The sequence below is a fragment of the Kryptolebias marmoratus genome, linkage group LG18 (assembly GCF_001649575.2).
Source record: "Kryptolebias marmoratus isolate JLee-2015 linkage group LG18, ASM164957v2, whole genome shotgun sequence".
In the NCBI taxonomy this organism is placed as follows: domain Eukaryota; kingdom Metazoa; phylum Chordata; class Actinopteri; order Cyprinodontiformes; family Rivulidae; genus Kryptolebias; species Kryptolebias marmoratus.
In genome coordinates, this window is record NC_051447.1 from 12,691,716 (window position 1) to 12,705,871 (window position 14,156).

The following is a 14,156-nucleotide window of genomic DNA, read 5'->3' on the forward strand; positions in this document are numbered from 1 at the left end:
GGGGGGTTAAAGGGGGTGAGGACTGTGAGTGAGGAAATAAAAGGTGGAAGGGAGAGAAAAGGCTTTGAGCTGCAGAAGGTTCAGAAGCAATCCTTTCATCAAATCAAAAAAATAAAAAATAAACATTTCAACACAACAAATCTACAGATTCCAAATAAAATTATTTGAAATGAACCAATTCTACATAAATTATGATTAACAGGAATAAGCTAATCCAAACTAAATAAATATATCACCTAATAAAAACAAAACTATGTAACACAAGATTCAAGTCACCAGGTCACAACTTCCTGCTTGTTTTCAGAGACAAAGTTTCGAAATGGAAGCATGCAGCATTTAGCTGTTGAGATTCATTTAGTTTGTGCATCTTGAAGGTATAATTGTCAGGCATTCTCCGAGACTGCAGTTTAAGAATTTATTTAAAACTCAGAAAGCACGTTGAAGGAGGCCAGAGCCTTTTGCTGCATTAGTGTATGTCAGCGGATCAGTCCGAATATAAAAATATTGAAATAAAAGTGCAGCAATAATGAGGTCGTGAATGACTGGCTGCTCAAAAACCTGCACTGACCGCTGGGATTGTGTTGAAAACTGAAGCTGAAAGTCAGATCCTGGTTGCTCACGACGTGCAGCACAACTTTGTTCAGTCTCACAGTCAACAGATCCATCAGCGGCTCTGACGTGGATTTCTTTTCTTTTCTTTTTTTAAACAAAGCAGCTGCTCTGCTGCTGGTGGATTTTGTAATATTAAACCCCTCATGAGTTTTCCACCTGCAACCACATTTTAAAACCAAATCAATCAGGACCAAAACCAGAAGAACCGAACTTTTAAACTTCCTGATGACCGTTCGCCTCCTTATCACTTTATTAAACTGGATTTTTAACTCACAGAACCACAGCTGATGTGTGGTGCGTCGCCACAAATTGTCTCCAGATTTGCTTTAATGTTGCTCTTCTTTGGGTATTAATTTCACAGGCTTTGAAAAGGTTAAATTAAGGAGGTGTCCTTTCATTTAACCATGGAGCCATTTGGTTTAGGACGATCGTTTTCCTGCAGCTAAAAGTTCACAAAGCCCAGATTTAATGTGAAGAAAGAGAAGACAGAAATATACGAAGACTAAAAAGGCCTGTTTTAATATAAACTATCGCTATCACGTTTTAATATTTTAACACATAACAGATCTGTGCTCGCTGCAAACTGGTTTTAACAAGAAAAGATTACAAGATTGTGATATTCATTATAGCAGTTCTATATGTGATGAGGGGAATATCTGAATTAAGTATGAAGCAATTTTACTAAAGCTTACACTGAGAAACTCTCTGACTGCAGGGACTTTTCCTTTCTAAAAGGCTGTAAAAGTTGCTGCTCCACTTTTATACATTTATTTTGAATGCAGGAAGATGATGTAATGAAACTGAATGATGCAACTCGGGGAGCTTATTCAGAGTTTTCTGTGGACTTCAGCTGATCTCGTGTCCTACTAATTCCTGAAGGTCAGCTGGAGTTTTCTGCAACACGCCTGCGATATCAGCTGCAGAGTCTTCCTCCCTCAAAGAAGAAAACCCACAGGAAGACAGGATGACCGTGACTTGACAGAAAAACAAAACGAAACAAAACACAACGGAACCAAACGTAGATACGGATAAAAAGAGAGGAGCAAAGAAAGAAAGCGTTACACACAAAGAGCCAAGCAGGGCGTACTCAGAAAGCGCGTCCTCCTGCCGCCAGGCTTGAAGGCCAAACGCTCCGAACCCCAGCTGAACTTTACACAGCCTGAAGAGAGGGAGGATGGAAGAAAAAGGAAGGGAGATGCAGAAAGATGTTCAGAGCGTAAATGGACATAAGAAGAGGAGAGAAACAAAGACCAAAAAACACAAACAAAAACAAGAGAAATGAAGGAAATGGAAGGAGAGTTGAAGAATATACAGAGAGGATGTTAACAGTGAGTACGCATCACACTGTTTCACTCAGAGAAAAGCAGACCAAGAGAGATGGAAGATCTTTTGCTGTGAAAAAGTGATTATCAACCGAGAAGGTTTTGTATTTGTCTGCATGCGAAGCGACTGTTTGTGTCAATTATGAAAGGAGGAGCTGTCGGCGGCGTCCTTACCTGGGGTCGGAGCACACAGGCTGGGCACGGAGAGCGCTGCCTCGCTGGTGTAGGCTGAACACAGGTTATCGCTGGAGGGAGAGGGTTTGAGGGGCTGGAGCACAGTGCTGCTGCCTGAATCGGCTAATCCTCCTGGGGCTAACGGAGGCAGCTGGCCGGGGTACACGACTGGGACGCTCTGGGCGGATAAAGTGCTGCCTGGACATCGCACGAAAGCGTTGACGGGAGAGGATGGCAGGACGGGGACAGACACGGAAAGCAAACAGACACGAAAAGAACACGTAAAGACATGCATCGCGCAGGATGTTTACACAGACACACCCCCACCACACACACACACACACAAGAAAACACGGAGAAAACAAACAGAAAAAGCGGTCAAAATTTTTCAAGCTCTGATCCTGATTCAGCGTACGCCCACATGCACGCGTAGCAAAACAAACACAAACATATATGTGCACAGAAATGCATGAACATAGAAAAAGTGACAATAAGTATTTGTTGGTTGTTTTTTTTTTGGCATTGTGGTTGTAGACAAGTTGTAGCTCAAATTAAAGAATTTACATGAGAAGTTTCTGTTCAGAAATCAGTTCAAATAAACACAAAATTATGTAAAGTTTCTTCTTCGGTGGTGTCTCATGACATCCGAATCAAACTTTCTGTGTTTAACAAGTGCTAGAAATGCTAAAAGGCAAGCCTACCTTGCTGTAATGGACTCTTGCTGCCGTGAGTGGAGCTGGTTCTGGACGATTTCGAAGACTTGCTTTTGGTCAGCCGGCGCCTCCTGCCAGTCGTGGGGATAAGTGGAGGGATCACTGCAGCCGGAGGGACCTAACCCAGGACCGAGGAAGAGCACTTGTTTTCTACTGCAGGTGACAGCTGATTGAACAGCAGGGTGTGTTTCTGCAACGTGAATAAGTTACCTTTCCCAGCCGGGTAAACAGACGCTCTATTTCCTCTTTCTGGCGGGAGTGGAGGGCCTGGATTTCTTTCATGTGCCTGGGCGCAGAAAAGGGTAATAAAACATAAAATATAATACTGACAGGCAAGGTAGTGTAAGAAATGATCAGAAAGATGAAAGGAAGTTGGGTTTAGTAAGTAAAGAGAAGACAGAAGGGCAACGTACTTTTCTCGGAGGCAGCTAACTTCCCGTTTGAAGTCTTCATCCTCTTCAAACTCTGAGTCGTTGTCACTGCTGATGTAGGAGTTATTGAAGGAGTTGTTGTTCAGACTTGGCAGGGAGGCTTTATGAGGAGAGTCTGGAGTCAAAACTTGGCCAGGATTGCTGGGACCGTTAGCAGTCTGGGGAGCAGCGGGGGGACTCGACTCAAGGCTCTGCTCCTGGGTGCGACTGATCGAGAACCTACCAACACGAGACTCTGCGTTTGTAGTGACCTGAAACAAGAGAGTAACCGACTGGATGAACATACACGATGATGAGACGAGCACAGACAGAAGGAAGAGGGAGCAGAAAACACAATTACTGATTACCTGGAAGCGCCCAATCGTGGTGGTGGGCTTGGGGGAGTGGCAGGGGGAAGTGAAAGGAGGGGTGTGGGATTTCGTTGGAGTCCTTTGGGGGAGTCCATCCACAACGTCTTGTCCTCCTCCCCCTCTTAGAGGAGACGAGGAGTCTTTGTGCAAAGTGTTCTCTGGGCTGGAAAGGCTGGAGGATGACGAGGTGGAGGAAGTGGTGGAGGAAGATTCAGTGCGGGGCGGGTGGGGGGCAGCAGGCTCCTCAGCAGCCAACGAGACCTGATCAGACGAATAAGGGAAAATGTGAAAACCCAACTTGTGCTTGTTCGAATTTCACGTCTTGTCTAAGAACATCCTGTTAAAAAGCAAAAAATAAATAAATTAGTTTAGGTATCAGAGTCTAGGTGTTCCTAAGAGACAAGAACTTTACCTGAAATCTTCCTAATTTAATCCCAGATGCAGGAGGAGGAAGAGTAGGAGACACTTTTTCTTCTTCCAGCGAGAAGGGAACTGAAGGAGGGATAAATATTTTAGAAAAATGGCGGACAGGAGACACAGACATACTCCTCGATATGTTTAGGAACTATAATATACATACTTGGCTGTCCTATTAAAGCCACACTGCTCTGAGGGACCTAAAGGAAAGAAAACAGGTGGAGCGGTTTGATAAGATTAAGATGTGTAATACCAGTCTGAGTAAGAAGAGGTAAAGTGTGTTTACCTGTGTGTGTGAGCTCACAGGGACCGTTTCCGGGCTCAGGGCTCTCCTCAGCTGGGCATCCAGGTCCTCGAGAGGCTGCTGGGACTGAAGAGGTTGGGCAGATATGTTGTCAGACATGTTGGCAAAAACAAGCCAGAAGCAAACAGCAAAGCAAGGCCAGCAAGAGATCTTACACACAGTTACCGTTTAATTAGCAACATGAGCGCATGTTAGCCAAAAGCAAGGATGCATTTAAAGAAAGAAGACTGCTAAATTCAAATGTTAGCCTCTCTGATGTTTACTGGTCATTTTGATGGTTTGTTTGCTCTCTTGCACACTTTGAGATAAGGTCCTTCTGCCTTATAGCTCTACTCTGCAGCCTAAACATGCACATCATTTCCTGGTCTAATTAGTAAAAAGATGTATAATTTCAGACACATTAGGGCCTGAAAAGGTGAATAATATTGAGTTTTTTAAACAGCAAATTCTGAAAAGAAAGCATAATCCCCCAAGTTTTCATCAAAGTATGCTACTTCCTTGCACAAATACTGTATACTCACAAACACATGAACGGAAATGAAGAGGCAGCATGCGATGCTTTCCATTCTCTTGAGCAATTTTACCACAATCAAAAAAAAAACAAAAAAACTTAATTTAAAATCAAGATCCTTGGTGAACTTCAACTCCAGCGGGATTATTTTAATTAAATGGGACATGTCTCGCCGGGGGGAGTTACATAAGAGGCGAGGGGGGAATTTTACAACACGGCAGGTCGAATTTGTCACCAAAGAGCTGCAATTCCCGTCTCCCTATTAAGCGTGCTGTTCTGCTGAAGAGAAAAGTCTATTTTTAGGAGGCACCATTCACAGCCACAACAACCCAGTCTGGAAATTAAAGTCTCTCTGCCCTGAAGTGTCTTCACTCTGTCTCCCTGCTGTCCTCTCTTTTTCTGAGCACTTATTTTATTTTCTTCACCTTTTTTTCCCTTGCATAACTGTCATATTGTGTGTGCATTACACACATTTGTTTAAAAAAGGTAATTTCTGGAGAAAGACGGATAATGAATTGTCACAATTTGTTAGATGTTATTGCCTAAGCATTAAATTATTCAATACAAACACATAAATGAGGACAAACAAAGCAGAAGCACTACTCTCTCACACACACCGAATGCTCAAATTAGGTCTAATACAGAGAGAAGGAAAACGGTGCGGCACTGCAGTTGTGATAGGAGGCTTCAAATGAGCAAAACTAAAACACCTGTATTAGAGAAGGTCCAGGGAAGGATGTCAGGAGTTCTGAGGGAGGAGAAGTGGCCTAATCTCAGAGAAACAGATGTGATGAAAAGAAAAGTGGGAGAACAGAGAAGATTTGGAGAAAAAGTCACATTAGTGTTGTTGAGGATGTTAAAAGGAATTCCCATGCCAGGTGAAATGTAAGAAGAGTACTAGGAGACATCATAGAGCTCCTGAAATAAATTAGTGATGACTTTGCAGTGAAAATTACCATGGCAATTTCATTTAAATCATACACATGCTTTTGACCCACATATGCAAATAAATATTAGTATCAACTTTAGTTTCATTAGACATGAAATGCTGTAGAACTCACCGATGTTCTGGATAATGGGGTTTTAGCTGGAGTCGAAGAGGCAGGGATGACTGTGAAGATTACAAAAAAGTTAGAAATAATGATAACAATGAAGAGGAGGACACAATGCACTACTTACTAGTTTGTGCAGGGGTGGATAGAGGTGTCCCGGGACCTTGGATTGGTGCGGGTGAGCCCAGTGCGAGGCTGGAGGGGGGCTGAGGAGGAACGGCTGACTGGCTGGAGCCAGGAGCTGTGACGGCTGTGACGGTGGCCGAGGAGGCGCCTATGGGGGACGAGGTTCCTGCCCCGGGGGCTCCAGAGGTTACGTCAGCGGCCGAAATGTCCCCCTGAGCGGATGGCACCCCCACACCAAGGTCCATGAAGAGAGACCGCAGCTTTTTGTCCAAAGCCTGGATATCATCTGGTTTTCCTAAAGAGTCAGAGGAGGCCTCACACCTGAGAAACAAAGACAAAGTGATTCACAAAAGTCGACAATGACACATTTTCACTCAGTCCAACATAATGTTTGACACCCGGTTGTGAACTGCAGTAAACGGTTTTAACCTCCCTCACCTTGTATCACAATCTGCACAGTGTGTGTGCGTCTGACCAGGCAGAGCCACCGTCTGCGGCTGGGAGTGGACCAACGTTGGCTGGACTAGAGGAACATTTGAGGTCACCGGCTGGAGCCCCACAGAGGTGGAGGAGCAGGGAGCAGGAGCGGGTTGGGAGGGAGCAGAAGGAGCAAGCTGGGGGCCCGGGATGGCAGTGGTGGGGACAACAGAGGAGGGGGATGCAGAAGAAGTAAGGGAGGATGTGGGAGAGGCTGATGTGTGATCTGATGAGACTTCGCTGGCTGTAAGAACGGAAGAAGGAGGCGAGGATACAAAGGGAACAGCCTGGGCAGGGGGCAAGGAGGAGAGGACAGTTGGGGGAATGCTAGAGATGCTGCCTGTTGGTAAAGTTGAAAGTAGGGAAGTAGCAGTGACAGCAGGAAGTGTCTGGGATGGGGTGAACGCCTGGGGCTGGACTGGTGTTTGACTCTGTGATTGTGGCTGGGACACAGTCTGCATCATGGGCTGAGAAAGCGCCTGTGACTGAGAGATGGTCTGATTTACCATGGTAGGTGGTGGAGGAGATGAAGTAAACGGTGGACTGCGACAGACAGGGGGCACAGAGGAAGGGGTGGTAGATGAGGAAAAGGGGGGAGGAGAGGCTTCCAGGAGCTGCTCCTTTGCCTGCTTTAAACCGGTTGCCTCCACAGTGGGAGTAACTGCGCTGCTGAGCGAAGGGACAGAGGCGGCTGCTGCAGGCTGCAGGGGGGGGTGGACGGAGTGGATGGAGGCTGGAGCAGTACTGGGACCTGCATCGAACTGAATGTTGTTCTGTCTGAGTTCAGAGAAGGCTTGCTGTAAGGTGACTGTCCCTGCAGACTGGGACAAACCCAAAGCTTGGCCTGCTGTCTGAGACAGAAGTGGAGGGACTGGAGAAGAACGGGGACAGATTTTTAGTCCAGAATGTGACGCAGACACAAACAAGAGAAGAGGAACTAGGCTGAACTAAAAAGGTTACCTGTTTCAACGAGAGGTGCGGGGGCAGTAGAAGGCGAGGGGGGGAAGGTTTGCTCCTTCAGCCTGCATTCAGGTACGGGACTAACGATGAATCTACGACCTGCTGAATGGACGACTTGTGCCGTTGCACTTGGAGGGATGTCTAAGAAAAGGAAAAAGCCTCATTTTTTGCTCACATTAGAAATAATATGAGTACTTGTATATAAACTATATGGTGTGTCACATGGTGCTTTTGAATTTGTTTTGTTTTTTTACCAGGCATAGGGGTAGATGTCACAGGAATCTTCTCTTCATGGTCACCCACCATCTGTAGATAAGTTAACAACTTAGTCATTCAAAAGGAAATACAAAAGGCTTGGATAATTATTTATTTGGGAAATTTGTTATTATTTCAAGAGTACATCACTGTAATCACAAAGCTGATAAGAGAGAACATCTTCTAAATTTGCAGAAGGAAAACAAAGCCAGAAAACAGCTCTCTGTTTATTTACCTGACTAGTTGTGTCTCTTTCCAGACCCTTCTCATCTGCATTCTCGATCACCTCTCTGACCTGCTCAATGAATGATTCCCGCTCACTCTCCAGGATAAACTCACTCTGGACCTGGACAAATACAATACCAAAAAAGAGGGAAAGATATTTCCCGATTTAAAGTATTCTTCCAGCACAGGCACACTGAAACTGTCTTTGTGGGGGCTTGATGAAGAGAAAAGTGCAAAAATTAGAGCACAGCTGCTGCATCTACTTCAGTCATCTCAGTGATGTGATACTGGCATGTCAACCATTATCCAGCTTTAATACGGAGGTATCAAGCAGGATTTGACTCTGGATGTCAGATGATCAGACAGCTGTTCAGCATCAGGCAGAAGGGGTGTGCCTCTCAGTCTTGGTTGGTATGATAGAAGAAAAACAGAACATTTTGTTCTTTCAGACTGTTTTCCCTTTCAGCTGAAAGATGACAAGAGGTACTGCGGTGGAAGATACAGCATCAGACAAAACATACCACATTAACCTGATCATATGAGCAGCCAATATGCAATTATAAACCTTTAAATAAGATTAAAATAGGTTCTTAAATAAATTATTCCCAGTTTGAAACAATGCTTTGTGCTCATGGATCTTTCTCTAATTTGTATCATAAGTTTCTTAATTAAAAGGTCAAGGTACTCCCAGTGTGGGGAACATAAATTATGCACTAGAGAGCACTGCATTCTTCAATATTACAACAACTCTTTCAGTATTAGTTTAAGTTTATTATACTCCTTTAATCCTCAATGGGGAAATTCATTCCACACACATGTGGAACAGAGGGGCTGCCGTTTACAGAACCGGGGCAGCAGTTGGAAGGTTAAGGATCTTGCTCAAGGCTCAAGGGCCCACAGTGGAGTTAATGAGGAAGAGGCAGATGTGGGTGCCTCATCTTCCTCATCCAGGTTTGAGTCGGACTAGGGATTCAAACCTATGACCTCCCAATCACAGGCTCTCCTCTTCTAACCTCTGTTCCACCACTCCCCTTTTAAATAGTAATACTCCAATACAATTTGTTTTAAGTTGAATTATAAAAACAGAAAAGGCACAAGTCTTAATTTTAGCTTCTTGTTTGTTTTCACTCAAGTATTTCTTTAACTTTATATTTGAACCTCAGCTACGACCAAAAGTATGTTTGACACCATTTAAGGTATTGAATAAGAATCTACTCAGTTGTTTAATGAGCTCAGATTTGTTTCTTTAGTGAATTAGTAACAGGTCAACATCTTAAAAAAATGAATACTTATTCTGACCACTGAGATACACTTCATGCAAACACATGGTGATGTCACAAGAAATGGGAGAAGAGCTTTTATATTAGCGAAGATGTTTCAGTCTGTTTAAAAGCAGTGCTTGGCTTTAAAATAGTTTAAGAAAGAGGAAACTGTGAACATGAGTGTGACTTTGTGTGTACCATGATCTGGGCAATCTCCTCAGGGTTGTCTCCATCTAGATCAAATCTAAATGTCACCATCTTCCTGTTGTGAGTCTCCAGCTGACACTCTGCTACCCTGTCCCCTCGGTTGGAGATCTGCGTTTAGTTACACACACACAGCCATTAAATACTGACAGCAGGTACTGAGTATAATAATGTGACTCTTATTGACATTAGAAGAGTTATGTGATGAGTTCTTACACTGAGAACGTGGAGTTTCGCCTTGGAAGTCTTCTCGTGGCGAGACCGACTTCGTACAGAACGTCTCTGGTGTCGTTTGGTGGAACGGCCCTCATGGCGGCCACCTCCCCCCTCGTTACCATCACTCAGGCCTGATGTTTCTGAGTGGCCACTGAAGCACACAGAGCAGGCAGTAAATTAAAACAGTCTTAGACAAAGAAGTGTGAAAGAAAGCATGAAATATCTTAAGTATGAAAAGGAAACTTTTACAACCCGTTCCAAAAATTACCTCTCTATAGATGAGAGAACTTGTGGTGGCTGCAGTTGGCCCTGTGACAGCTCTGAAGACTGCGAGGCAGACTAAAATACACAAACACACAGACATGAACACGTCCATGACTGTTATCTAGGTTTTCTTCTTCACTATTGTGAGGTAAGGAAAAATGCAGCAGGGGATCATGAAAAAAATATCTAGCAAAAGGAGAAGACAACGGTAACTTATTTAAAGGTAAACTTATTTTCAAACAGCAAAATTCAGTCAATTTAAAGTAAACACACCAAAGAACAGAGGTAGAGGAAATTAGGATTCATATTTCCAATTATTCAAACTATTCTGTCCTAGAAAAGTCATTTGGAAAATAAAAATAAATCACTTCAGTTGAACTCAGGTTGTCTTTGCTCCTGACAGTCATTGATGAGTCTACTGGACACAGAGACCAATCACAACATGTACAGCACTTCAACAGATGGTCAAAAACCTTAACGTGCTCCACCAACAACAACTCACAAGAATCTTCCTACAAATGCTTGATTGTTCTTAAACCAAGACGCACCAGCTACTCAACAGGAAACACCAATGATTTCTGTGCTTTAACTTATAAAGATCACTTTTAAATGCCATGCCAGCAACTTGAAACGCAGATATATCCATTTTTTCCATATGTCTGAATAGTTTAATCTCCCTGTAGCGTGTAAACTGTTGATAGTGTTTAAGAATGAGCAACAAGAGCAAGGAGTTTAAAACTATTGATAAATAGTCAACTTGACAAGCAACTATTTGAGGTGGCTTAGTGATACATTTTGAGAAAAGAAAGGAGAACTGCATTTTAGAAACCACAGACTGAGAATGGGACTTTCAACAGATTTTAGCCGACCCTGAACAGGAACAGGACATCTACTTGGTGGGTTTGAACATAACCAGTGCCTTGGGACATAATCAGTACCTTGGGAGGGGCTTCCAAGGGAGTATCAGGTGGGGCGGAGATTACGCTGATGACTGGCACCACTGTGGCCAATGGCTGAGGTACAGGTGTGGGCACGGTAGGAGGAAGAGGAGGGGAAACAAGTGTAGGCACCACCCCAACAGGGACTGACAGAGGAGAGGGAGGGGAGGCCACGACTGCTATCGGTACGGCCGTGAGGACAGACGATGGAGAAGGGAGGGTCACCAAGGGAGCGGTAGAGGAAGGCGGAACTACGCTGGGCTGAGAGGGAAGGACCGAGAAAAGGAGAAGAACATAAGAGGGTAGATGAAGGAGAGGATGAGAGGGAGAAGAAATCGAGAAAAATATGGGAGTAATGTCACAGAGAGGACGAGGAAGAAGATAAACCCAACAAGTGATCAGAGGTGACGGTTTTAACAAACTGGAAAATCTGCACTCGCATGTAGACTGATCTGAATGTGGTCTTCATGTCAAAGCTTTCCCTGATATATAATGTTAGAGCAGAAAAAAGCTCCAAAACCAAACAAACTCTGTGACAGAACAACTGTGTAAAACACACACGCCACTCTACCATGCAACAACAAAACAGGAGTAAATTCTTCTCACAATGTAGATGGGCAACATTTGCACAGATGGGATTTGGGCCTAAACAAACGTCTCCATCATCTGAATAAGTCAAGATTTGGTAACAATGTAAACAAAAACAGTATTTACCGAGTCACTGACAGGCATGGCAATGTTTTGCAGCTACTCTTCTTATTAAAAAGATAAAATTAAGACTTTGAGTAAAAGAAATGGTAAAAAAGGACTTATGGTGCAAGCTGCTTCAGATTTAGCATGTTATATACGTTTAATGGAACATTACGTTCAGGCACTTTATTCTAGAATTATATAAACTGTGCCAAACCACCAAGACTTTCCATCTAGTTAATTTGTTTTGTTATAAAACATTAATTTTTAAATGCTTCAAACATCAGTCATAAAAAATAACTACTCGTCTTCACCAGAAAAAAGGATGCAGCTACACGGTGGTAAAAAGTAACCAATGGATAAGTGCTTTAAACCTGCATTCCTTCAAAAATCTAGAAGGTGGTGATTCACTTGTTAAATAATCCTCATTTGTTACCTCAATAACCACATTCTTAATGCGTTTATGGTCTCAGTCTCAATATTTTTTTCTGTGAGCTCTGCCAGTTCATTATGTACCTTTTGATGTTTGTCAGTCTTAGTCCTGAAAATATTACCCATCTTCATTTCCATAAAATTTACTCATTTTCATGACTTGTGCTTTTAATCAGGTGATTAGTTGGAGCGTTCTTGGTAGAAAAAAAAGGGTAAAATGCCAACAACAATAACAATTTACACAGGTTATTTACACAGGTACCATTTTGTGGAGTTATTCTGCCTTTGTTCTGTTCAACATCACACAGATTAACCAACAAATCACACTGATCCACAAATACTAGGTGCACAAATCAACAAACACACACAAAGTCACCAAGTTACAGTATAACCACATACAGTATACCACAAAGCACAATGGTACCTGTACCAGAACCTGCTGGGCAGCTTGGTACAAAAAATAAAGGTGTTCGACACTGGGAGACGGACTGAGATCACAGAACTACACACACACACACACACACACAAACACAAACACACACATATATATAAACAGAAATGTGCGAGACACAAAAACAAACCCGGTGGTAAACCCCAGGCAGCATGCCCACAAGCAGGCCAGAGAACAGAAAGAACACAAATTTAATTTAAAAAGAAACAAACTGAGCTGAATAAAAGTTTAAAGTGGATCAGATCAGATCGTGGGATAATAAACAGAAACAAATACAAGCATTTACATTTGCTTAATTACATACAGTGTTTATCATTGCTTCTATTTGTGTTTTAAATGTTATTAGATCTTGTTTAATCCAAATAAAGAAATGATTACATCTGCATTACATTGAGTTACAACAAACTGAAAACATTAAAAACTAGCCTTGTGAGTTTAGACTAAAACACTAATTTCATTTTTAGCACCTCTTTTTAGGCACACATGAGACTCTTGATCTTATTTAAAAACATAAAAATAAAGTACCTGAGCTGTGTGTGTGGGGCTCTGAAGAGAAGTACAACTCTGACTCGACGACACAACCTGAAAAGAGCCAAAACACACACACACGCAGTGTCAGGCTGAGACGGTTTAAAAGAAAAGAAATAATTTAGTTTACAAAAGATTGTTAACATAGAAACAAACTGCAGGATGAGACTACACTCTTGTATTGAATTTAATTATGTCACATTAGCAAATCCAGCTTATTCAGGCGAGAAACAGTTGATTTTTTCTTGCATTTTAGCACAATGAAAACAGGTTTGAAGCCCTATTATTGCATATAAATGGGTTGTGCTGCACATTTCTGTGGGGGTGTCAACAAACCATTACTCAATTATTACTGAACAAGTGTAAAACCAGGGTAGAGCTACTTCTGTCTAATTGAAAGCTAATTTAAAAAAAAAAAAACTCTGGATCTGTAAAAAGTGTTTTCAGTTTTTTTTTTAATCTCATGGTTGTTTTCCTACCTGTTGGGACGTCCCAGGAGGATCTGACTGGGGGGCGGTTGGGACCAGAGGGGGTCCTGGACTTGGCTGAGATGGGGGGGCCTGAACCTGCTGCGTAGAAGCAGATTTACAGAGAGACACAAGAACAGACGGAGAGGAAAGGACCCAATGTTGGAGAGCAGGAAGAAATGGAAGACGGAGGTGAGAAAATGAGAGATTGGGATAAGAAATAAGAGAAAAAAAACAATCAGTACATGTCTGCAACTTCTAATGCAAAAACATACATGAGTGCAAACACAAGGTACTTCGGATGCTTTCTGTTGCTGAACTTCTATAGATTTTCCTCTTGTGTATGCACACATGTACAAAGACAACACTAATCCATCCAGCAACAGATATATGCACAACAACATCTACTGTATGCATTTATAGCAACAGTACAGGCACAGAACTGGGGTTAGGCAAGGTGTAAGTAGGAGTTTTACATGCAGGTGAGATCCTAAGTGATAATCAGTGGCTGTTACATACTGTAACCAACGAAGCTCAGCGTAGAGGCTGCAGAAGTAAAAATAAGTAATCATGTAACTCTGAAGCTGTCAAACACTTCTTGCTGCCTGAGCTGTGCTGCACCTTCACTAAGGATTTTCTTCTTAAAAACGACTGGTCTAAAATATTGTATTTCCACATAGTAGCTGTCAGGTTAAACTTTTAAGTCAACAGAGAATTCTTGTGACATTTCTGATAACTGTGCCCAGCAGGGCGGTACCGTTTATCCTGAACTCTT

The 14,156-nt window shown here is 42.7% G+C and overlaps 1 protein-coding gene across 9 annotated transcripts in view; it reads right to left on the reverse strand.

Annotated features, from left to right (window-relative positions):
* wnk1b (WNK lysine deficient protein kinase 1b) overlaps positions 1–14,156 on the reverse strand; it is a 75,235-nt gene that overhangs the window by 7,657 nt on the left and 53,422 nt on the right. For 2 of the 9 annotated variants that reach the window (XM_037981234.1, XM_037981240.1), the window contains 22 exons: positions 13,394–13,480; positions 12,912–12,968; positions 10,814–11,074; positions 9,880–9,950; positions 9,612–9,762; positions 9,390–9,506; positions 7,940–8,050; positions 7,704–7,755; positions 7,450–7,590; positions 6,451–7,360; positions 6,014–6,333; positions 5,896–5,945; positions 5,545–5,601; positions 4,306–4,389; positions 4,183–4,219; positions 4,015–4,094; positions 3,600–3,863; positions 3,235–3,503; positions 3,032–3,107; positions 2,810–2,939; positions 2,109–2,306; positions 1,679–1,771 (listed from right to left, as the gene is read on the reverse strand). In XM_037981234.1, the coding sequence (XP_037837162.1) occupies positions 1,679–1,771; positions 2,109–2,306; positions 2,810–2,939; positions 3,032–3,107; positions 3,235–3,503; positions 3,600–3,863; positions 4,015–4,094; positions 4,183–4,219; positions 4,306–4,389; positions 5,545–5,601; positions 5,896–5,945; positions 6,014–6,333; positions 6,451–7,360; positions 7,450–7,590; positions 7,704–7,755; positions 7,940–8,050; positions 9,390–9,506; positions 9,612–9,762; positions 9,880–9,950; positions 10,814–11,074; positions 12,912–12,968; positions 13,394–13,480 (3,616 nt within the window). Of the gene's footprint in view, positions 1–1,678; positions 1,772–2,108; positions 2,307–2,336; positions 2,510–2,809; positions 2,940–3,031; positions 3,108–3,234; positions 3,504–3,599; positions 3,864–4,014; positions 4,095–4,182; positions 4,220–4,305; positions 4,390–5,544; positions 5,602–5,895; positions 5,946–6,013; positions 6,334–6,450; positions 7,361–7,449; positions 7,591–7,703; positions 7,756–7,939; positions 8,051–9,389; positions 9,507–9,611; positions 9,763–9,879; positions 9,951–10,813; positions 11,075–12,911; positions 12,969–13,393; positions 13,484–14,156 lie in introns of those variants that run through there. The other 7 variants (XM_017414808.3, XM_037981239.1, XM_037981235.1 and 4 more) reach the window with 6 other exon arrangements.